The sequence below is a fragment of the Carassius carassius genome, chromosome 7 (genome assembly GCF_963082965.1).
Source record: "Carassius carassius chromosome 7, fCarCar2.1, whole genome shotgun sequence".
In the NCBI taxonomy this organism is placed as follows: Eukaryota; Metazoa; Chordata; class Actinopteri; order Cypriniformes; family Cyprinidae; genus Carassius; species Carassius carassius.
This window is the reverse complement of record NC_081761.1, coordinates 7,933,009-7,958,338: the sequence shown is the minus strand read 5'-3', so window position 1 is coordinate 7,958,338 and position 25,330 is coordinate 7,933,009. Positions and strand designations below refer to the sequence as shown.

At 36.9% G+C, this 25,330-nt stretch overlaps 2 protein-coding genes across 3 annotated transcripts; one reads left to right on the top strand and one right to left on the bottom strand.

Moving 5' to 3' along the window:
* The first annotated feature begins 1,581 nt into the window (after window positions 1-1,581).
* Window positions 1,582-13,769, top strand: LOC132143473 (microsomal triglyceride transfer protein). The gene is made up of 18 exons (XM_059553705.1): window positions 1,582-1,823; window positions 2,996-3,183; window positions 3,925-4,068; window positions 4,179-4,286; window positions 4,368-4,484; window positions 4,576-4,715; window positions 4,796-4,946; window positions 5,243-5,400; window positions 5,794-5,962; window positions 6,311-6,418; window positions 8,407-8,619; window positions 8,696-8,907; window positions 9,022-9,119; window positions 9,986-10,107; window positions 10,214-10,441; window positions 11,170-11,294; window positions 13,353-13,523; window positions 13,609-13,769. The coding sequence occupies exons 1-18, from the start codon at window positions 1,763-1,765 to the stop codon at window positions 13,754-13,756; spliced, it is 2,661 nt and encodes an 886-aa protein (XP_059409688.1). The 5' UTR covers window positions 1,582-1,762; the 3' UTR covers window positions 13,757-13,769.
* Window positions 13,770-17,237: 3,468 nt separating this feature from the next.
* On the bottom strand, window positions 17,238-24,675 carry LOC132143472 (uncharacterized protein C4orf54-like). Of its 2 annotated transcripts, XM_059553704.1 has the most exons (3): window positions 20,393-24,675; window positions 18,098-18,140; window positions 17,238-18,009 (listed from the first exon to the last, which is right to left on the bottom strand). In XM_059553704.1, exon 1 carries the CDS (start codon window positions 24,590-24,592, stop codon window positions 20,399-20,401), a length of 4,194 nt encoding a protein of 1,397 aa, XP_059409687.1. In that variant the 5' UTR covers window positions 24,593-24,675; the 3' UTR covers window positions 17,238-18,009; window positions 18,098-18,140; window positions 20,393-20,398. The 2 variants fall into 2 exon arrangements, with proteins under 2 accessions (XP_059409687.1, XP_059409686.1); XM_059553703.1 differs by lacking the exon at window positions 18,098-18,140.
* Window positions 24,676-25,330: the final 655 nt, after the last annotated feature.

Here is a 25,330-nt window from a genome sequence, read left to right as displayed (position 1 = left end):
GTATTTCAAAAACTGCTGATCTCCTGGGATTCTCATGCACAACCATCTCTAGGGTTTACAGAGAATGGTCCGAAAAAGAGAAAATATCCAGTGAGCAGCTGTTGTGTGGATGAAAATGCCTTGTTGATGTCAGAGGTCAGAGCAGAATGGGCAGATTAGTTAAAGATGATAGAAAGGCAACAGTAACTCAAATAACCACTTGTTACAACCATGGTATGCAGAATACCATCTCTGAACACACAACACATTGAACCCTGAAGCAGACGGGCTACAGCAGCAGAAGACCACACCGGGTTCAGCTCCTGTCAGCTAAGAAGGGGAAACGGAGGCTACAATTCACAAAGGCTCACCAAAATTGGACAATAGAAGATTGGAAAAAACGTTGCCTAGTCTGATGATTCTTGATTTCTGCTGCGACATTCAGATGGTAGGGTCAGAATTTGGCATAAAAACATGAAAGTATGGATCCATCCTGCCTTGTCTCAGCGTTCCAGGCAGCTGGTGGTGGTGTAATGGTGTGGGGAATATTTTCTTGGCTAACTTTGTGCCCCTTAGTACCAATTGAGCATTGTTTAAACGTCACAGCCTACCTGAGTATTGTTGCTGACCATGTCCATCCCTTTATAACTACAGTGTAGTCTTCTGATGCCTACTTCCAGCAGGATAATGCACCATGTCACAAAGCTCAAATCATCTCAGACTGGTTTCTTGAACATGACAATGAGTTCACTTTACTCAAATGACCTCCACAGTCACCAGATCTCAATTCAGTAGAGCAGCTTTGGGATGTGGTGGAATGGGAGATTCACATCATGGATGTGCAGCCGACAAATCTGCAGGAACTGCGTGATGCTATCATGTCAATATGGACCAAAATCTCTGAGGAATGTTTCCAACACCTTGTTGAATCTATTCCACTAAGAATTAAGGCAGTTGTGAAGGCAAAAGGGGGTCCAACCCGGTACTAGCAAAGTATACCTAATAAAGTGGCCAGTGAGTGTATAGCCTATGTATTGATTTTTATTTTTCAGGTGTTCACCTGAAAACTTCTAATTTACTTTGAATTGTCACTTTGAATTTTTCACATTGAATTTTCACACACACACACACACACACACACACACACACACACACACACACACACATATATACCTGTATATATATATATATATATATGTGTGTGTGTGTGTGTGTGTGCGTGGATGTGAAAAAATGCAGTTACATTTTTTTTCTTCAGAAAATACATAGGCTAAACGTTTTGAAACCATAAATATAATATAATATAATATAATATAATATAATATAATATAATATAATATAATATAATATAATATAATATAATATAATATAATATAATATAATATAATATAATATAATATAATGTGGTTGAGTAAAAAAAAAAAAAAATTCGCTAATCCTGTCAGGAAGGATGCGATAATCGCCTTTGATCACTAAGAATGACAGAAACTCCCCGTTTGTTCTGTCAATGGGCGCTGATTGAAGCGCCCTACCGGCGGGATTCTGACATGCCGACCCCATTATAAAATCAAACCCCGTCTCTGAGGAGCGTTTATTCACCAAATCTCGCCGAGCTCTGCCGGTTAATCATTAGCCGTTATCTCGTACTTAGTACCGGTGCGTGGAGTTTGGAGTCTGAACCTCAAATCTAGATAAACAGAGAGACAGAGAAAGCTGAAGGATCAGGCAGCCATCCTTTCTCTGGCCCGCAGACCTTTAACGTGCACAGAACAGCGAGCCAACCATGCTGCGGCTTGCTGGACTTTTACTATGCGTCACCTCCTTTTTAAGCACCTCATCCCTTGGTAAGTGATTTTTTTAAAGTCTGAAGACAAAATTAAGTGTTTAAAAATAGGCTATATGTTTGTTTGTTTGTTTGCATGGTTAAAACTAGTTAATGTTTTCAAGTTTTCAGATTTGAAATTTCAAATAATTTCACCATCATATTGATTTAAGGGGTTATACAGTTCACTGGAGTCTAGAATAGTAATTTTGAGAGCATTTAATAATCATGTGGTGAGTCACACCTTTCATTCATTCTGTGCCCCTTCATCTATTCATGCAATTACAATCATCAGTATCTTTATTTAGTATCAGTAGGCAATCATTTCTGAAATATTTTGTGGTATTTTTATTCTTTCTCTATTACGTAAATGTAAATATAAATATATATTTTAAAAAAATGTTTATTTTAGAAGGGTAAAATCAGGGCATAATCTCTGTATCAGTAGATGTGATGCAATATGAGTGTGACACGTCAGTGTTTTCGGGACAAGACTGAACTGTGCTGGTGGAGAGGTTTTGCAGAGATACTTTTTATCAATCACTTTATGAATCAACAATCCTTAAACCACAAATTCAGACAAACCTTGTCTGAGCAGAGCATTAAATTGCAATGTGAATTTGGATTTTTTTTTTTTAAATTTGTTCAGTGTTTTGCCCCTAACATCTTAACATCATCTTGATTTGCACAAATGTTACCTTGAATGATTTTAACTCGTTTAAAACTATTAAGACAAAATACATTTAGTTGTGTCATATATTGAGGTTACGAACATGATTCATATATAATGACTACAGAGGATTAATAGCTCATAGTACACTGTTATCTGAGACCCACCTACAGTACAATTACAGATAAGATTTCATTTCTTTTCCTTCTGTATTACCTTCAGTGAAAGGCTATGGACTTCCTCAGGAGTGCTTTCTTTTTCCTTTAGCTTTCTATTTCTCTTGAACAAATTATTTCTTGTGGATGTAAATTCTTTGGAATAAAACAGTGGATTCAATTCAGACAAAACACCAGCTCCATTACTGGATTTAAATCGGTGTGATTTGTAGGAGATGGTCAATCCACTTCCTGCCTCTCTAATTTCACATTCCTCCCTTGTCCGGCTGTGTCTCACATGCCACTGACTGAAAGTCGGCTGAAGCTGTAGAATGTGTATCACAGCATGAAATGTTTGTGTTTTTTCAGGTGCGAGTGCTGGGCCTCGGCTGGATAATGACAAACTCTACAGATATAGCTACAGTGCTGAGGTCGGGCTGAACAGGCCTACGGGATCCACTAGGGGGAACACTGGATTCAGGATTAGCAGTGATGTGGACATCAGCCTCGTCTGGAGGAATCCAGAGATCCAGGATGAACAGCTACTTCGATTGCAGGTATAGGGTATAAGAAGGTGCACTTATATTGAATGCACTTGTAGTGTACTTCAAATTTTAAAAGTGCATTCAAAAAAACTGTACTGGCATATAATATAATAAATATAAGAGAATATAATAAAAAGTTAATTTTTTTCTATTTTTAATATTTTGTCACGCTGTAAAAAGAACACATTTTGATGTGTTGACTAACATTTAAATAACATGTATTTTTAAGTGTAGTTTTATGTAACTGTATCATTACAAATCTAAAAAAAACTTTTTTATAAGTTGAACTGATTGCATTTAATAACAAAAAACATTTTATCAGATTTGTCTAATTGTCTGAATTCTTTATTTGTTTTTTTAAGGTATATCAGTTCTGTAATTAGTAGTCCGATTAATTTTGTTAACTTTTTAATGCTGTGAGTTGATTCTTATATATTTTATTTTCAAGTTTTAGTACTTTTGTTGTGTGTTTTGTCTTTTTTTTTTAAATACTTTAAGTGTCAGTTTTAAGTTTTAGATTACTTTCAGTTGTTTTGGTGCTTCAATTTAACAGATATCAGAAATAATTTTAAATTTATTTAATTTCAAGTGATGTGATAGTGATTATATATATCTATATGTATATATATATATATATATATATATATGTATGTATATATATATATATATATATATATATATATATATATATAAAATATTAGTTTTATCAGTGATAACTTTTGTGCAAATCACCTTATCCTATCCTGTTCTCAGATTTCAAATGTTCAAGTTGAAAGTGTTGGAAAGCGCTCCCGCAAAAACAACATCTTCCATGGCAGCTCAGCAGAAAGCATTCTGGGTAAAGTCAGGCTTGAGGCACTTCAGAGGCCCTTCATGGTGCTGTGGAAGATGGGCAAGGTAATAAATATTTCATTACATATCAAAAAAATGTGGTTCATATCCATTTTAGTTTAGAATTTTTTTATATGTATTCCAAAGTGATTTTACTTTTTTGTGATTTAACTTAGATCAGAAGCCTTTATGCCCATAAGGCGGAGCCTTCTACCATCAAAAACTTGAAGAGGGGTGTGGCCAGTATGCTAATGATGCAGCTAAAGTCCGGGAAGATGTCAGAGGTAAAGACTATTACAATTCTCCATTGAAGTGTTTAAATTATTTACATTTTTCAGTTAAAATACTCTGTCTGTAATCTGCAGGCTGATGCTTCAGGTAAATGTTTAGTTGAGTACAAAGTTACCAAAGATCATGTGATCCGTACAAAACACTTGGATACTTGCAAAACACAAGAGATGGGATTCACTACACACAGCCCAGTAAGACAAAGACTAATTTTCTCATCCTACCTCATGTATTTATACACAATTCCTGGCACTTTTTACTGACCTTTACTCTCTTCCCTTTCAGGTATTGGGCATCAGTGAGAAGTCTGCTTCTGAAACCGTCATCACTCTGGAGAATGGCATCATCAAGTCTGCTGATGTTGAGGAAACACACATTTTGTCCATCAATGCTCGTCATAAAGCTGCAACTAAAGTCCTGTCCAGGTACCACAGAAATATGAAAACAAATCACTCAATCAAATCAAGTAATGAATGAAATTACAGTGTCTTCTCATTTCCAACAGGCAGTCGTTGACGCTTAAAAAGATTGAGGTTGGCCCAGCAGAAGTAGGGGGTAAAGATGTCGCAAGTGTGGTGAAGTCTCTGGATGACAAACTCATGTCTGTTGGAGTCATGGTGGAGAAAGTTAAAACCAAATGCAAGGGATGCCCCAATGTGAGTTACTATGCTTTTCTTTTACCAACTTTTGTGTTTGTGCTTAAGGATCTGATGTGAAACCCTTATTTCAATTAAAAATATTTACTCAGCTTACACTGAAAAAATTTGGTGTGGAATTTACTTTGAAACAGTTTTCATTCACTTGTTAGTAAATTTCAGAAATAATTACCAATACATGTTGAATGAAACAAAAACAAAAATGTTATCACCCTTTAAAAGTTAGCAAAATAAGTTTTTAAGCATGTGTTTATATTTCTTCTAACTGTATATTGTATTGTTTTGGTGTACAAAAGCTAATGGACACATGGAAAGCGGTGAGATCTCAGCTGGAGCCAGGATCACTCTCAAAAGCAGAAGCCCCAAGGAGCTTCCTCACACTCTTACACAGCCTGCGCAAAGCCAGCAAGTCAGAGATCCTGACTGTCCTGCGCAACTGCAGTAAGACTGTACTGTAAGACCAAACTCTTCATTGTGCTTTTCTATTTCTCATTTGTACACATTATTAGAGTCAAGCTAGTATTTTTAATTAGCTACAGTACCTAGTTACATTACAGGCTGCTAACAAAAAGTTGGCAACTACACTGATGATATTTAAGACTTCTGTGCAAAGACAAACTGAAATCACTTTTTTTTTTCACTGATTCGCTAAAATGAATCAGAAAGAACACAAAATAAGGATTTTAACCTTGGTCTTGCTGTTCTTTTACACATTCTATTCATCCAAGAATCCTGAAAGACAGGTATCAGAGTTTCCACAAAAAAGCACCAGTGTTTTCAACAATAGTATTGATGAATAAACACAGCCTTAAGCTTTCCAGTTTACACTGTTTCTCTGTCTTTCTAGGCCTCAGCTGGTGGATGCAGTAACATCAGCTCAGACTCCATCTTCTCTCTCAGCCATTCTGGAGTTCTTGAACTTCACCAAGAAGGAAGGTTTAGTGCTGCAGGAGCGCTTTCTGTATGCATGTGGCTTTGCCTCTCACCCTACAGAGACCATGCTGCAGTTCTTGCTGGTAAGAGAACTGCAATACTGCAATTTCATGTTCACACATGCACTTAGAGCCTCAGCATTGTGAATGTTAATCTTACACAGATGTACTGTGGTAGTAAGATCGTATTTCATATACAGGTATATTTGTGTATATATGTGTGTGTGTGTGTGTGTGTGTGTTTATATTATATATACAGCGTGTATATATACGCTGTGTATAAATACACACACACACACACACACACACACACACACACACATACGTATTGGTGATATATGGTGCAAAAATTACACATTTCACCTTAAAATGTGTTTAGATTTTCATAATTTTCATTCATTATTCTAATTTATGTGGCTTGTTCCCCCCTAGGATTTATCTCAAGGAAAGATAGGTAGTACAGAAATCAAAGAGTCAATTGTGATTATCATGGGAGCTTTGCTCAGGAAACTCTGTCTGAAAGGAGCGTGTGAACTACCGGTGAGTCCTCACACATTGGATTATTATTTCTGTACTTATAAATGTTCACAAATTATTCATATATTTAATATCAAAAACTGCAAACAAAACTTTTCCAAAAATTATTAAAGACATTTAATCCAAAACAGAGAGGGACGAGAGTTCATCCAAAAATTCTAATATTTACTGTTCCAAGTCTGCATGTGTTTCATTCATGATTGGAACAAATTCGAAGTTCCGTCATTAAACTCTATATGGAGTAGTCCAATAGGTCAGACTGAATCTGACATAATGACATCATTATCAAGTGCCACAGCTGTTTGGTTCTTTTCGTATCAGCAGCCAATGAGCTCACTGCTCAACATTCATATACTTAATTAGTGCTTGCTGTAACAGTTGCAACATGGTTCAGAAACCCTCCAGAAACCTGTATAGATCTGCTGCAGGGTGATTCATGTATGATATTTATGGGGGGTTTTCATATATGTTATATGTGCAGCAGAAGTACATGCTCACAGCAGCATGTTGTGGATGTTTTTTTTTTATTTTTATTATTAACAAAAAACAACAACATACAAAACTCTCGTAGGGGAAAAGAATACACATTCATATATACAAATGTTGTCAATATACAAAAGGTACTAACCAAGCAGAAAAAAAAAACTAAAAAAAACAAAACAACAAGGGGGAGCTACTTTGAAATACACAAGTCACAGGAAAAAAATCCCATTTGGAGCTGCACACACACACACACACACACACACAAGGGGAGATTAATCACAACAGTAGTTTCCTAGATATATCACTACACATTTTCCTTGCGATTTAAGTAGATTTGACCATTTTCAGTGAGGTAAAAAACAATTTAAAATCATTTATAAACCAAACAAAGGAAGGCTTAGAACATCTCCACTTACTGCAATGAATGTGATATTTACCCATAAGAATAATCATATTGACTAAATCTGATACTGATGAATCTACATTATCCATATAAAAGAGGATGTGTGGCAAGGCGAGATTAGGGATATTATCAATCTTAAGTGACAGCCAATTATGTAATTCGGACCAAAAACTATTGGCCACGGAGCAAAAGAAGAACATGTGTTCCAGAGTCTCATCAGCCATCTCACAAAATACACAAGGGTCTACATCAAATTTGAATCTTTTTCTAAGAAAATCAGCAACCGGATATATCTTATAAATTATTTTAAAGTGAGTCTCTTTAACTTTTGGGGAAATAGGCCATTTGATGAATTTAAAATGTGTTTTTTCTATGGACAATGCAACCATATTCGGAACCTGTACACACAATCCTCTGTTATAATCAAAAAACATCAAACATCAATTTCAAAACATCATTAATATATTTATTATTACATTTAAAGTCAACTAAACTACAATCATTAATGACTAAATTTGGTAAAGTTGGTAAGGGTCTTACTATTGTATATAACAATCTGTTTTGTTTTAACTGTAATAATGGTACAGGTATTGCTTTACAGATCTTGCTGTATTCTCTATTAGTACAGTTTAAATTATATTTGTCTAAGAAAGCTTTATATTCATAGAAGTTACCATTATCATCTATAATATCATTCACAAACACAACGCCATTTTCATACCAGTCATACCTGAACAATGATTTCCTATTGATTAGAATGACGCTATTGTTCCATAAGGTGTATCCATGTGGAGAAAAGTTATGGGTGAATATCATTTTCCAATATTGGAGAATTTGTTTGTGGAAGTTTGATAATTTAACTGGAATTTTGGTCAGCATGTTGTGGATGTTGCTCTGCTGCGCAGCGTAGCAGATCTATTCCGCAAAGACCACCACAGCACATTATCATCATCATGTACATACATTATCATGCCAAACCCCCCCAGAGTTGTCATTGTTGAACTTGAGGGAGAGTAAATGATGACAGAATTTTCATTTTTGGCTGAACAGTTCCTTTTAACTTTAGTAATTCAAGCTGACCATGTTTCTTCTCTTTGATGTGTAGACAGTGCTTAAGGTGAAAGAGATCCTGTTGGCAGGGCCTGACAGCACTCAGATGGAGTCTGAAGTTCAAATGTACCTCCTAGCATTGAAGAATGCTCTTCTGCCGGAAGGTGTTCCTGTTCTAGCCAAATATGCTGAGTCTGAGGTGGGAGCGTTTAGCACCATTGCCATTACAGCACTCCAGAGATATGACCCTCGGCTGATCACACCAGAGGTAAATTATCAATCCCCATTCACCTAGAGGGGCACTTCAGCTACTCTTCAAAATATTTAACACTCTATTTCCACAGGTGAAAAAGACACTGAACCGCATATACCATCAGAACAAGCGTATTTATGAGAAGAACGTTCGTGCCGCGGCAGCTGATTTGATTATGAGCAGTAGTCCATCCTATATGGAGGTGAAGAATCTTCTACTCTCCATTGGACACCTGCCACACGAGATGAACAAATACATGCTGTCTAAAGTCCAGGACATATTGCGCTTTGAGATGCCAGCCTGGTGGGTCTCACACTTACTAATCACATCCTCTAGACTCTAAATAAACAAATGTTTTCTCCTTAATGATTATCTGTGTGGCACTTGTGTGACAGAAGTCATATGTTTGGTTTACAGTAAATTGGTACAACAAGTGATGAAAGACATGGTTTCCCACAACTATGACAGATTCTCAAAGACTGGGTCATCCTCTGCTTTTTCAGGCTTCATGGCACGTAAGTGAGCTCATGTCCACTCCTGGCCTTTAAACTTAAATCTGTGGCACTATTATTTTTATATAAAGCTCCCTGATACAAAGTCTGCATAGAGGTTTTCCAAATATACAGTATATTACTAGAGACATTCCACTTCATTGATTCACACTATATTAAAAAAAAAGAAGAGGAAAAATAGTTTTATGTTTTTCTAAGCAATTTTTGCCTGGTGTATGATAAACCAGCCAACATTATATAAATAAATAGCTCAGTTACATTAATATCTAAATATTAATATTCTAACATACACTAATATAATAACATAATATATGCTATACATTCAAATGTTTGGGATCAGTAAGATGTGTAGACTGATGTGTAGTATTTTTGAAAGTCTCTTATGCTCACCAAGGCTGCATGTATTTGATCAAAATTACAGTAAAAAAGTAATATTGTAAAATATTATGACAATATGTTCTATTTTAATATATTTTCAAGTGTAATTTATCCCTGTGATGATAAAGCTGGATTTTCAGCATCATTACTGCAGTCTTAAATGTCACACGATCCTTCATAAATTATTCTTATGTGCTGATTTGCTGTTAAAGAAACATTAGCTAGTTATTATTATCAGTGTTAAGCTGTTCAATATTTTTGTAGAAATTGTTACTTTTTTTCCCGCAGGATTCTGAAAGTCTAAAAGAACAGCAGTAATTTACTGTCATTTTTATTTTTATTTTTTTGCTGAATAATAAAATGAATAAAATTACATTTGAACAGCACTGTATACCACGATATCTTCGAGACTTAGGCAAATAAGCAACCACTTTGGCTCTTAGACCTACATTTTTTATAGAACAGTGTCTGAATTTTCAATCTTTAAATAGGAACTGCTGATGTCACTTGCACCTACAATTTGGACATCCTGTACTCTGGCTCTGGCGTATTGCGGAGAAGCAACATGAACATTTATGGTCAGAGCAACAGTGCTCTCCTTCATGGCCTTCAGGTACTGTTGTCATTACCACAACACTGTGTTGTACAGCATATTCCATAAACATGCATTGTGTGTCCTGACATCGATTGTTCTTTGCGTCTGTCATGCTGTATTTCAGGTGACAATTGAAGCACAGGGTCTAGAGTCTCTAATTGCAGCCACGCCGGATGAAGGAGAAGAAGAACTGGAGTCTTTTGCTGGAATGTCTGCTCTGCTGTTCGATGTGCAGCTCCGGCCAGTGACCTTCTTCAAGGGCTACAGTGACCTGATGTCCAAGATGTTCTCCATGTCTGGAGATCCAATCAGTGTGGTGAAGGGCCTTATTCTGCTCACAGACCACTCACAGGTATGACATTTACCTCAATGTACACTTTATATTATTTATGTTATTAAAAACACTATTTTTATTATTACAAAGAAATAACATGGCTATAATTTCAAATAAATGCTGTTCTCTTGAACTTTCTATTCATCAAATAAACCTGAAAAACTACTCTATTAAGCAGCACAACTCTTTTCTAAAGTAGGGTAGCAAATCAGCATAACAGAATGATTTCTGAAGGATCATGTGACACTGGAGTAATAATGCTGAAAATTCAGGGGACTAAATAACATAGAAAACGGTTGTTTTAAATTATAATAATAATATTTCACAATATTATTGTTTTTACTGTAATTCTAAATAAAAAATGCAGCCTTGGGATGCATAAGAGACATTTAAATTATTCAAAAACCACAAACATTTGAATGCTAGTGTATACTGTAACAAGATATTACCATTTAAAAATCTAAAATAGAAATACACTATATGTGCAAAAGTATTGGGACACCCCCTTCTAATGAACAGGTTTGACTACAGTCATTTCCATGAGTACAAATCTTAATGTTTAAGCATATAATATTCTAGGGAATTGTGTGCTTCTAATTTTATAGCAACAGTTTGGACAGGACCCTTTCCTATTCTACTTTTCTATTTCTATGAAAGTGCCTCTGTGTATAACGCAGGGTTCAAAAAGAAATGTTTGATTCAGTCGGTGTGTATTAAAAAATCTTGCTTTCTGGCATTCTTTGAAGGTGATTCCTCTACAGTCTGGTCTAAGAGCCAGTGCTGAGTTCCAAGGTGGTCTGGCCATCGATATCACTGGAGGGATGGAGTTCAGCTTGTGGTACAGAGAGTCTAAGACGAGCGTCAACAACAGGTAGATCTTTTAAAACTCCTTATATGGGGACTATGTCGTGCATTTAGATATAGATCCGATCCAATTTAAACGACAGCCCATTATGTCCTAATGGAAGGTATTTCACCCTTGGTTGCTTTGGATGCAATGAAGGATCTGTTCAAATCGACCACTTAAATTGCTTATTTAGAAACCACTGCCAGAGGTTTTTCTTCACTAGGTTTTCCAAATGACAGTAAATGCGATGCCGGTGCATCTTATTATAACCTCATTAATCCTTCAGAGAGATTCGATGCTAATCCACATCTTTAGCCACAGCTGCACCTGCTTGCTTACTATTAGTTTGTGGATGAAAGCAATGGCAACTTGGCTGAAATAAGCCAGGCGGGAAATGAGGGCAATGGAAAGATGCTGTGGTAGGAGTAAAAGATCAGGTGGTGAGGGTAAAATTAGTTTATGATATCGATTGTGAGAAACCGAATCCTCTCAGAGACCGATTTCTGATCTTTACATTCGACGCGGTGAAGACACTTTATGTTAGAAAACTTGGTAACAAGGGAAAACATACATATTTTTACCTTACGTTTAGCACTGTGGGTTTGCTGTTCTTTGTGTGATGATGGGTATTTCTGGGTGGCATCTGGTTTTCTACATCTGCCAGCCCTCAGGATAGGCAGGGGCAGGTGTATGGATCAGGGCGGCAGGCTTCACCTTCTCTGAAAACACACACACACACACACAAACAAGAAGACAAACAAAGACTCATTGACAGACAGACAACCTAATACGTAAACACATGTGCATATGGGCATACAGAAGCGGGGAAAACCGATAGAAAGAGAGAGCACACATAGTCAGACACAAGTGGGATATGTTTAGAAACTAAATAACCACAGCTCTCTCGGGTGCACAAGATTAGCATGCCTCTACTCAGCCCACTCATCATGGGCAGCCATACTGAATAGATCATTTAAGGTGGTGTTTGAAAGCATGGAGCCAGACAGTCTCATGTGATACGTGAGCCTAAACACCAAAACTGACTCAGCAGAGCCCCTGAGAAAGAGACTATGGCAATAAATCTCTATCTTAAGTTATTCTCTGGAGCATGTGTTGTAGGAGGAATGAGTGTAAACATCTTGAAATAAAAAAAGCTAAAAAATAAAGTTGAGACCGAGTTTAGAATCAAGTTATAATGTTATCAGTGCATCCAAAGAAAAAACATTGACACTTGGGGTGGAACATTTCAATTAATATTAAAAACTGAGTTAACTAATTGTAACAAAAATGCTAAAAAAATGTCTTTAATGTAATGTGTCATTTTGATATTGTATACTATTGTTTGTTAAGATTTCTTCATATTGTTGTTTTTTTCTTCATGTGTCTTTAATTTTTTTTTCTATTTAGCTCCCATATTTATGTCAGTTTTAGTTGTAGTAATTTTAGTGTTTTAACACACATATTTTCTGTTAACTGTCAATGCAACATTTATCATTTTCATTTAAGTTTTTAAGTTTAAGTTTTACCAACTAATATTTTATTTTATTTCAGGTTTATTTCAGTTAAGGAAAGCAATAGTTTTGCATTTACATATACAGTAATCATTCAACAGATGCATTTATCCAAAGAGACTTACAAATGAGGAGAGTTTTAATTAGTAATAACACTTAATCTAATTTATCTTTAATCTAAGCAACTCAAATTCTGTTTAAAATTATTATTTGCTCATTATTATTGTCAGTTTTATGTATTTTATTTCATTTAGCTGCCAAGTTTTCTTAGCTTTTTTTTTAAATTATTTATTTAAAGAGAGTGAATGGGACTGGGGGAAAAAACACAATTTTTAATTGTTTTTTTATTATAATTTTTTTACTCATACTTCTAAATTTAAATTAATTAATAAAAATAGAAAATCTGCACAGAGATGCATTGCTGTTCTTGAAAGCTTTTAGAACACTGAAGTAAAAAAAAAAAAAGGTAAAAATGATTCTAACAGTGCTGAAGAAATAACTGAAGATTTACTGAGTGCTTACCAATATATTTTAGCATACTTTCTAAGCACATCCTTGACATTGTGTGCAGGGGAGCATTGGTCGTCATCGGTAATGTGACAGTGGATACAGACTTCGTAAGCGCTGGAGTGGAAGTAGGTTTTGAGACAGAGGCCTCCCTGGACTTCATCACCACAGTGCAGTTCTCGGAGTACCCGTTCCTTGTCTGCATGCAGATGGACAAAACCACTTTCCCCTTCAGGTATCTGTCAACTAATCAGATCTTAGAGCTAGAAAATGTGTCAAATGAACAAAACTAACCTGTTTTTGCATCTGGTGCGCTCTAGAGAGACTGTTTCCAAGCAGGAGAAACTGCCCTCAGGACAGACATTCTCCTCAAAGAGGAGCAGAGATCTGCTGGTTCCAGGCTCAGAATTTCCTCTACACCAGGAGAACTCCAACATGTGCAAGAAAGTCTTTGAACAGGCCTGGTAGACAAGCTGGGGCTGGGATTTTCATGCAAAAAATTCCATTACATTTTGTGTCTGTATGTGCTTTGAGTCAGTCAGGGATGCAAAGGATTGTGCACTATTAAAAATAAAGGCTTTTTTTTTAAGAATATTTTTCCACTATAAATTGGAATAAAGAGGTTCCATGGATGTTAAAGGTTCATGATGGAACCATTAATGCCTAAAAGACCTTTATTTTTAAGAGTGTACTATAAGAGTCCTTACAATATACCCAGCCCTGTTTTCTCCATTTATAAATGATTAGCACAAATTCAATTAATGTTTTCATCCATTTTTATAAATAATAGGAATGTTTAAAAATGTTGTCAGAATAAACAATGGCACTCTCGTCATGTGACGGAATTATTGGACCCATAAAAACAAAAGTGAAATATTTATAAATGATAACATTATAGCATTAAAACAGGACTGTGTATTTGAGGTGCTACTGTGTTATTTATTTAATCGGAGGGCTTTCTGACACACTTCATCCCTCCACAGGCAGTTCATGCTGTCTGGTTTCCATGATTACACCAGATGTTTACATTCTTGAGAATATTTATGGCAGTCTTGTACATGGGAAGATAATCAACCATGAATAAAGTTTTTGTCTTTTTTGGATTTTTTTTTATTTTTAGTCTTTTTCTATTACAATGTGACTATCATTTTAATGCATCTACTGAGTTTTTATTAAAATAATGATAAATGCAGACTATGTTAGACCTTTGTCAGCATGTCTGAATTTAAAATATAGCCTATTTATATAATGAATTATGTAAGACATTGTTTTGAATAAATCTAAATAAAAACAAATGAAATATACACAATACACGTTTTTGAGGTTTTGGAAATGAAAGTTGATTCTTCTGTTTAATAGTCCTGAGAACACTGTAAATATTAATAATAATCCATCTATTAAGCTCAGTTTTTAAGTATAATCAAACTGGCCATATAAGTCATTTTATAAAAATTTAGTTGAATCTCATATTGGTTGGAAATTGGTTTGAGGAGTTGAGGTGTTTTTTACAAATATAACGTTTTACAAATATCAAAGTAAAAATAAATAGTACACCTAAATCTGAAATGTTAAATTTTTTCCTGTATTGATGCATTTTCTCTTGGAAAAAGGTTTTATTCCATTTCTATTTAATTTATTGAATTCCACCTAACTTCTCAAACTTTGATGAAGATGCAGGAGTGTAACAAATACATTTTTATAATAGGCTACAGAAAAATGTGTTTTGTTGGTTTACATCATGTAAAGTCATTAGCAATAAGATATTAATTTAATATCATAGACTGTAAAGTCTGATATGAATAAACGTTAAAATACGTAATTTTAAAAAGGCACCCTAGATTTACATGCCCTCAGTAACAGACATGAACTAAAAACTCCCATTCTGCTTTCATCTGCTCTTCATTTATAATTAAATGCGGAGAAGTGTGTAAATAACATAAATAACAAGCGGCCTTTTTTTTTTTTTTTTTTTTTTTTTTTACAAAAACTTACTTCGTATAAACGCAATAGTTGGAGTTCCGCCTGGTGGCGGCTGGCAACTGAAAACCGCCAACTGTGCTCTCGTGGACATTCCAATCGCGCGGCGAACAGCAGCTGAGCGCGCGTGTCTGTCACTGGCGCTGCTGCCATGGCGACCGCGTAAACAAACGCACAAACTGTCAGCTCGAGCTAATGCCTCTGGCGGGTGAAGTTTCAGGAGCTCACTGAAAACGTACCTAGCACGCTGGCATCAGGTCAAACGACCCTCTGCCAGCCGTGTAAATCAAGCAGGCCCCACAACAACTATCTGTTCTCTTGAAGATTTAAGGCCTTTTGAGGTCAACGGCGCTGCACGAGGCTGTGAGAAAGGCTAGGTGAGGTACTAGAGAGAATCTGAAGAGAATTCTCTTAGCACTAATATCAGAAATGTGACCCTGTATTAATTTTTTATTTATTTTCTAATCTGAAAGCTGAATAAATAAGATTTCCATTGATGTATGGTTTAGGATAGGACAATAAGTTATTTGGCTGAAATTCAGCTGTTTGAACATCTGGAATCTGAGGATGCTAAAAAAAAATCTACTTTGAAGTTGTCCAAATGAAGTTCTTATACGATGCATATTTCTAATAAAAAATTAAGTTTTTATATATTTACGGTAGGGAATTTACAAAATATCTTAATGGACCATGGTCTTTACTATCCTAATGATTTTTGGCATAAAATAAATATCGATCATTTTGATGTTATAATGTTAAAATAATGTTGGTTATTGCAAAAATATATATATATACCTGCTACTTATGACTGGTTTTGTGGTCCAGGGTCACAAATGAGCTTGGGGACATTTTATTACTTTTTAAATCTGTGCCATTAATACACATTAAAATGGAATACATTTTATTAATGTTTCATATTGCTTTCTACACTCTACATCGTTATTGTTACCTTAAAGATCAATTTTATATATACACATATATTCACTTTATTAAAACCAGTTAGATGTTACTATATATTATTCAATTTTAAGTTACCTGACAAAATATTTTCAATAGGCTATATATAATAGCAGTCTATCATTGTATATGGCTGTCATGTATTTTTTTTTTTGTTTTTTTTTGCATACAGTGCAAACCAACCAAAATAATGAAATAGCAACTTTTAACCGCTTCAACATGCAATCCTCAACCTATAATGTAACATTTAGAGACTAGGTGATCTTTTTAAAAGCCCTTACAAAAGGCAGCTGATTTGGCCAATGGATTCTTCCAATGTTACTCGTATACTATTAACATCACTGGAACTAGACGTATAAGTGATTTTAATAGTGCAATGACGTGCATGTTCCACTGAATGTGTTTTAATGTAAGTTAAGGAGGCTACTTGATTTATTCTTATACAACTTATGCAAGTGGATGTTTTATTCGTATCCACATTACTCGGCAAAACTCTTTCAAAATACTGTGAAAAATCTGAACTGAATTTAGGAATCACGGATGAGTAAGTAGGCTATCAAAATAAGTATCTACAATCTAATTTTATAGTTTTTTTCCCCCTATGCTGGATAGCAATTCTCATAATGGAACAAAATGTAGCCTATTTGTGATTTTTGTGATCATTAAATTAAATTTATTAAACTACAGAACTTGCTGTTATATTTATATACTCACATTCAGAAAAACTACCAAGTTCATGTATCATAATCATGTGTTATAATATATTATTAATTAGGTTTAATTTGTGTTGTGATTTAATAATAGAATATGCAATCTTATACTATATATTACTATAAATTATGTTTAATCTGTTTTTCTATGTCATTTTTTTAACTGGTAGCAACACTCATCATGTATTAATTATTTTTTGATTATATCAAATTTTAACTGAAAAACACTTTAAAAAGTGTTATAATTAGAGAATTTGTTTGAATATATAATAGCCATTTTTAAAACTGACGAAAATAACAATGAATTCCTTCTAAAATTGGTACATAGATTGGCCTGCAGATCCATATACCTTTAATATATGATCAATGTTACAAAAAAGACAAAAAAAATGAACAGGGAGGACAGATGATGGAAAAGAAGGGGTAAAACAGAGATAGCAACATGCCTGCACTGCAAACTGAGGTAATTGGCAACATAAAGATTGAGACATTGAGACAATTTTTAAAATGTAAAAGTATTTTCAGTTCAAGCATTATTATTATTATTACACTGACACTATACTGAACTCCCCAATGATCCATTCGTCACTAAAATAACAATTCTCATCACATTGAGAGGAAACAGACACACATTTACTCTGTCTCTCTCTCTCTCTCTCTCTCTCACACACACACAACATGGGCACCACACAAAATGCTTCTCTTTCTCGATCTGTTTCTCTCTCTTTCACACAAGCCATGCTTTACTCAATCAGAACTTGCTACCTACAGGTATAAAGGAGTCCATAAAAATGTAAAAATACAAACACTTTATACAACAAAATGAAAACTTGAACAAAAAACATTTTCCTCAACTATGCAGTGCTGGATGGACAAAAAGATAGTTGCCTCAAAAAGTCTACATGCTACATATGTGTTGCACAAAATTTGTAAAGCTGCTTTCATCTTTAGCTTTTCAACATTGCAAAAGTCAGAGATCAGGAGGCAACACCGGGTAGGAATTGATGAAGACAGATGTGGGAATTTTTTTTTTTATGAAGTGGGAGGACTGACTCCGACAGACAGACACGGACCATCCTGAGAAGGAAAAAGAGAACAGAACAATCAAAGGAACAATAAATATCAAGGCTTAATTATATTAATCTAAAAGTGATATTTAACTCACTTATTTGGGTGTTTCTTTAACTGCATATTTTTGGCCCTGTGGACTTTCAGTAAAAAAAAACAAAAAAAAACACATTAGTGATTTTATTTTGTCTATGATTAATGTTGTAATACATCTGCAATTCTAATATATTTGCAATTCATACATTTAGAACCGTATATATTTTTATACACTTTTTATCTATATATAAATCTCAAAATTTTTCTCAATAAAAATGGGGTTTCTTTCCTAATTTCTTTACATTTTATGTATAATGGACAATGACATATTTTCACTTTTCTTTGAATAATATATAAAAAAGACAATTTGTAAAAAAAATGTTTTACAATTTGTATTTAGACCAACCTTGATTTTTTCATTTTTATAAAAATGTAATCCCAAACATTATATATATATATATATATATATATGGTAAAGTTGTAATTGTGAAAACTGTTTTTCAAACAATGAATATTGTGTTTATGCTATTGGGTTCATTCTTATTTAGATTATCATTGTTTAAATAAGTATTAATACATTTTTCTATGAAAGGCTTTCATTTTAAAAAAAAGTTTAAAAAGAAAGAAAGAAAGAGAGAAAGAGAAAGAAAGAGAAAGAAAGAGAAAGAAAAAATAAATGCAAAGTCATTTGAAGCAGCATTACATAAATGGAAAAATATTAAAATAAGTGCATGACAATAGGTGTCTTTTATAACAAGCATTAAATATCCAGACAATGACCATATCGTCCCCTTGGAATTATAAAGTTCTATCTGACATTTTTGTCAAAATGTAGTTATTCACATATTCTTATTTTGTGTCAACGTATTTACATCATGTGATAGATTTTTTTATGTTGTGTACATTATGGGACTTTTTATTAAAAAAACAATAAGGTTCTATCTACACAGTCGAATGGAACACAAAACTTTGAAGCTCAATATCTCAAAACTACTGGGAATGCAGATAGAACCTTATAATTCCAAGGGGACGACATTGCTTTCATCGTTGCATCCAGTATTGCAGCAGACTGTAGAATTTCTTAAGTTCACATATGAATGTCCCTCTCACTCTGTCTCTCTCTATAAAAAGGTTTGACCCTGCTGCAGCTTGTTGGTCCTCTGACTGGCCCCAGCAGCTGTCATCCTACTGCCTCAGCACAACAAATACTTTACTCGCCAACTGACCTTTCCACGCACATACACACGCTCCAGCTCACACTCACACATGCATACTGTCAAGTGCCAGCAATAGTTGCCACTGTTTGGTATTTCTATGATTTTGTTGATCTGCATCATGAGAAAAACATGATACTTACATATTTTCATTTGCAAAGACTTTACATTCACTTTTTGTGTGTATGAGACATCAATTGTTGCATGGTTTCTCTATAGATTTCTTTCTCATCTTACCTTAACATCTTAGAAAGCGTTTTACTTGCCACAGTGGCCTTTATTCTGCTTGCTGACACTATTCTTTGTCAAGCTGCTTTAATTCTTTAATTGTTCTATTTTGCCTGTCCAGATGTTTTATAGCCTATACTAAATATTGTTAATTTGTCATACCATTATAAAATCTTCACTGTAAGAAGAGAAACAAGTTGTTGAGATTCATACAATCTGGGTCCCACTTTATATTAGGTGGCCTTAACTACTATGTACTTACATTTAAATTAATCATTTAATACAATGCACTGTACATACATGTTTTTACATTGTACTTATATTTTTTAAATACCTGCATGTAATTACATCCATTTACTGTTTACCCAATCGCTTACACCATAACCCACCCTTAAACCTACCCATACCACCAAATATGCCCTAAAAGTGTTTTGCAACATGAACACAATAAGTACATTGTACTTTTTTATGTAAGTACATAGAATTTAAAGACAGCTAATATAAAGATGGACCCAAATCTATTTTATTCAACAACAAAAAAGTACACCACACTTGAACATTTATGAATGAAGTGCTACTAAATTGCAATTGCAAACAAATGATATTTGGCCTCTTTTTTTTTAGAATGATGTTTATTTAACTGGTCCCAAAATTTTTTACAATGAAGTTTCACAAGTGTCATTTTTAAAAGCAAATTATTTATTTTAGAATTGAAACATTTTTGTTTGCCTTCATTTTCAGCAGCAAATTGCTTGCATTATATATTGATTAAGCTCAAAAAGCTTCAGGGAAAGGAATATTTGTAATAAATGATAATTATATTATAATTGTAATAAATTATACCTGAAGACACTTATACATTTTTTTTAGACTATGCACACACACACACACACAGCCATGCAGTGGCCACTTACCTTCCGTTATTGATGCTCCACCACAAAGCTCATGGTTGTGCCGTCAAAGGAGGGAGGAGCAACAATACGAGCACCTTGCTGGGATGTAATACTGATGACAGGTTTGGTGGTGATGCTGGGAACTGCAGTGCCCTGGGGGATCAGATACATGCCTCCCGTCTTGACCATGTCTTCTCCCTCAGAGCAGGTGGAAGAGTGGGACTGGGGGACCGGGTGCGGATGGGGTGGAATCAAGGTCGAGGGGTAGACCAAGTAGGTTGGAGGATAGGCTGCCGCAGGTCCAAGGGCGACAGGCGAAACGGACACAGGCACTGGGGTGAGTGATAAAGGAATGTCCAAGTACTGACCAGTCTCAGGATGGTAAAAGCGCTGGGCGGCTGGCTGCATGGGCACAGGGGTGTCCACTAAGTAGTACTGCCCTGTGGAGGGGTCCAGCAGGAGCTTGCGCTGGATGTGAGGCGGTGGGAGGTCCGCTGGGGGGGTAAGGCAGAGGAGCTGGGGTTGAGCAGCAGGTACGGCCGGCAGGTGCATGGCGTGGTGATATATCATGGCCGTCTGACTATCAGGAGACCAAGACTCCATTACGATGGGCGAGCGTTGCAAGGGCTGATGGGAAGGCTTTGGGTGCGATACTTGTGAGGGTTTCAATTCGGAAGCGTGAGCTTTGACAGGGATTGTTAGGTAATTGTCAGAATCTGCTTGCTGGTGCTCTTTCTGGTGCTTTTCCTCACTTTTCGATTTAGAAGGACAGATTTTCAGGGACAAAGGAGCTTTGTGAGATTGTGTGGAGAGGATGCAGTTTCTGCTTGAAAACATTTGCAGAGTGCTGTCATTTGTTGTATTTATATGTGGAGGTGCTTTGAGGCTACTGCCCAGACTAAAAACACACTTGTCATTGAAAGAATCTGCCCTTTGGGTTACAAACTTAGCCGTGTCTTCCTGGCCGTGAGAATCTGTTGGCATACATGCTTTATCCTTGTCAACACCAGAAAACGTTGTTGCGGTTGACTTTTCAATGTGCAACTGTGAGCTAGTGTCCGCTTTCCCATATTCATTCTCAAAGTCCGTTTTGATTGTGACTCCTTGCTCCTCTCGCGTGATGAGTGACAGCACGTGACTGTCCTTGATTGGTCGTGGAGCTTGCGTTTTGCGCTTCCATTCGTTCCTATCAAAAAAGTACAGTTGCTCCATAGTTTTCACGGCTGCCTTCAACTTTTCAAGAGCTATTTGATTCGAAACCTTAGACTCGGGTTTCTTCTCGCTGCCTTCTGTTGCTTTTTCTGGTTTTTGTTTTGACGCTTTAGCGTCGATTTTTAAGCTAAGCTCTGGTTGTTCAGTCACAGGTTGCTTAGCACAAGGCACTCTGGGTCCAGTGCGCAAGGTTTCACTTTTAGTAGCCCACTCTGAGAGATTTGGTGATAATCTCACCATTTCACCGACATTCTCATCTGTATTAACAGGCTCGGAGGGTTTTGCAGCATTATTTGTGTTCACAGACTGGCATTTTATTACCATTGGTGTAGGAAATGGTTTCTTGTCAGGTCCCCTATTAACAGGTTTGCTCTCCTCTCGTAATGCTGTGGATGTCATTCCTGATGAACTGGAAGGATTTTCTAGCGCTACAAACCGATATGAGCTTTTTACCAATTTGCGCACATCTCGAACCTGATGAATAGGTGTCTGGAACTTACATTTATTATCTCTAATATCCCTTACCATAAAATGTGGCACTTTTTCGGATATGGTCAATAAATGGCTTTTAGATTCTCTCATCGCCTTTTTAGTGTTGGTGTTATGATTGATATTGGGCCTTAAGAGATTGGTGATATTGAACTGATTGTTTTTGTTTTCTTTAACACTTCGCAGGTGTATTTTGATTTCGGGGGCTTTTTGACACGGTGAGGTTTGGTTTGTGTCCGCAGGGCTACGGAGCTGGTCAGAGCTCAGTTTTCTGCACCCTCCCCCATCTGACTCTGCAAGATCTCCAGTCCCTTTCAGATTATGTAATGAAAGCCCGGCAGCTTCCTTTTCCTTAGGCATAAGCTGCGAGCTAGGGACATACAAGTGAGACATCTTAATCATCTTACTACCCTCGCCCTCAACACTTTCACTGCTTTCCGTCACAGGTCTAATTGAGGTGTCTGACAGTGGCGACTCCTCCTCCAGTGCATGCTGAGATTCTCCATCATCTTGTGCTTCCTGCTCTCCATCTTTCCAGGTCTTAAAAGCACTCTTTTGGCTGGGGGTCAAAGGAGTCTTTAGTGGTCCGCTTGAGTCTAATTTAGAGGTCATTTCTGGGTCACAGGGTGACTCAGCAGCATGGGAACACGGATTCTCTAGCGGCTGGTCTGTTGCATCAGCAAGCTCCTCTTGAGAGTATCCAGAGGTGGTTTCTGAAATCTGTCTTTCCAAGCTTTTCACAGTCTCTTTGCAATCCTTAGCTTGAGGGCACATTTGTGGAACGGGATATGTGTCGCTTATTTCACCTCTTTCCATTTTAAGCTCTTGCTCGAACTGCATTTTCTTGGAAATAACATTTTTCAAAAGACTAGAAGCAAAGATGGCTTTCTTGTGGGCATCTTCAGGGGTCTCACCGCTAGGACTTTCTACTTCACAGCCCTCATTGGCTGGCATGGAGCCGGTAACGTCGGCTGTGGCACGTGACAATGTGGCATTCAGAGCGCGTTTCGCACGCCTTTCGCGCGCAGGTATCCCTGCACCGACTTTACAATTAAAGTTCAAGGTTTCAGTAAGTGTGTAAGTTTCACCCGGTTTGCTTCGTAACTCTATTTTCTTAGACGCCTGCTGCGAGTTCAAATTATTCTTCAGCGACACTATTTTAGTCTGTGGGCTAGGTGTATCCGTTTGAATCATGTCTTCAATGTTTGTAGATTCTGTGCTATTATTTCCCTCCATAACAGGCGTATAGTTCTTGTGCGCCTCACGTGTCAAAGTGCCATAATTCAAATCGACTAAAGCGGACCATTTGTTAAAACTAAGTCCGTGTTCTGACACCGAGGACTCACTCGAGCTGCTCAAATTGATGGCATCAAAGTAAGGGCAAGCCAAACTCCGGAAGGAGCGCGCGGTGAGGTTACGCACCTCTTTATCAGCATCATCCAGTTCGCTGACAGAACTGGACGCGCCACTGGAATATTCGTTGATGTCTTTTCCCCTCAGTTTGCTGGCGAGGTGCTGGCGACCCGGAGGAGGGATGAAGTAGCGGTCAAACAGGGTCTCGCTTTTGGAGTCAGCGCTTTTAAACGAATAATGACTCCGCTCACCGGCACGTCTGGTGTGAAAGCGGACATTCCTGTGTCCTAACAAACTGCCGGGATCGTTGACCGCGCGCGAAGACGTTTTGATTGATAGGTGAATATGACCGGGTGAATTTCCAAGCTGTCCGGCGCCCTCATCCGAGCTGGCACATTTGTCGGATTCACAAAGTTCACTTTCGGTGCTGACCAGAGCCCCTGCGGCGGAAAGCTTCGCTGCGCGTGAAGCGAGAGGAACTTTATTGCTCTTGGACTTGCTTTGGATTCTTCCGTGAGTCGTCTCGTCGCTGTCAAATGATGCGTAGTCAACAAATGAATACACCAGATTATCATCCTCGAAATCCCAGCAGGATCCGCGTCCAAGCCCGAAATCCACATCGTGATCCAACTCCGTCAGCTGAATCTCGTGCGTCGTTATATAGTGTGCCTCCACGTCCGCAGCGCTCGCGCTGTCCTCGGGTTCGCAGCGACTGTTCAAATACATGTCGGTGTATTGTAACTCCTCCGTTTCATACGACGAAGATTTTGCATCTTCGGATTTTGCATCCGTTCCCGCGTCCACATAATCATCTATCAGCGGAGCGCGCTCTCCATAAAGTCCCTCGGAATGGCACTTCCCCGCGTGACAGTCTTTCGATGAACTTTTATCAGCATTTCCAGTCTCCTCTCGCGCCCCAGGACTCTTAATCACGGAGATGGATGCATCGCCTTTACATTTGAATATTGCCAGCTGGTTCCCTTCGCCTGTGAATGTGACTTTTACTGTCTTTGTGCTGTCTGACTTCATGTCCGATGGATTACCCAGGTCTACATAATTTGTTTCGCTGTGATCGTCACTTTTGCAGTGCTCTTTCGTGTCTGCCAGAGGCTTTTTTAACGGTCCGGTGTCCTCTCTGCTCGAGATGGGCTTTTGAAGTATCTCCATCTGCTCTTAACGGCGTCCCGCACGGAGATCAGTGGCGTTGCCTCTGACACCGGACCGCTGCACGGTTTGTGTGAGCGAGGGGAGACACTGCGACGACGACGCTAGATGTCGAGAGAGAGAGAGAGAGAGAGAGAGAGAGAGTCTCACCGCACAGGTATGATCCCCTTACCGCTAATCATAGTTCTAGTAATGATAATGACGTAAGGCTATAAATGATGACTACATAGTTGACATTAACTTGACACTTTTCAGGCTGTCCTCTAGGCAAGGAGTAATTAGGGACGTAAAACCAATACGCATAATGCTATTTTAGGATGTCTGGAAATATTTTAACGTTAAAGGTAAGCTAGGTCATGTTAAGCGGTAGGTTTAGTCTCTGGGGAATGCGTTTTATTATTATTTACGTTCAGTTATTATTCAGATTTCTAATAAAAAATTGCTACTATTTAAATTAAAAGTGACATCCTATATTTTGCTTACAAAATTTAACTTAATTCCTCCTGCAACTACAAGTAATATTTAATATACTTTCCATGCTGTCCGTCCCTTTATCTTTTTAATATTAAAGAGATACTCCACCCCAAAATGAACATTTTGTCCTTAATAACTTACCCCTATGTCGTTCCAAGCCCATAAAAGCTTTGTTCATCTTCGGAACACAATTTAAGATTGTGGATAAAAACTGGGAGGCTTGTGACTGTCCCATAGACTGCCAAGTAAATTAGACTAAATTAGGTC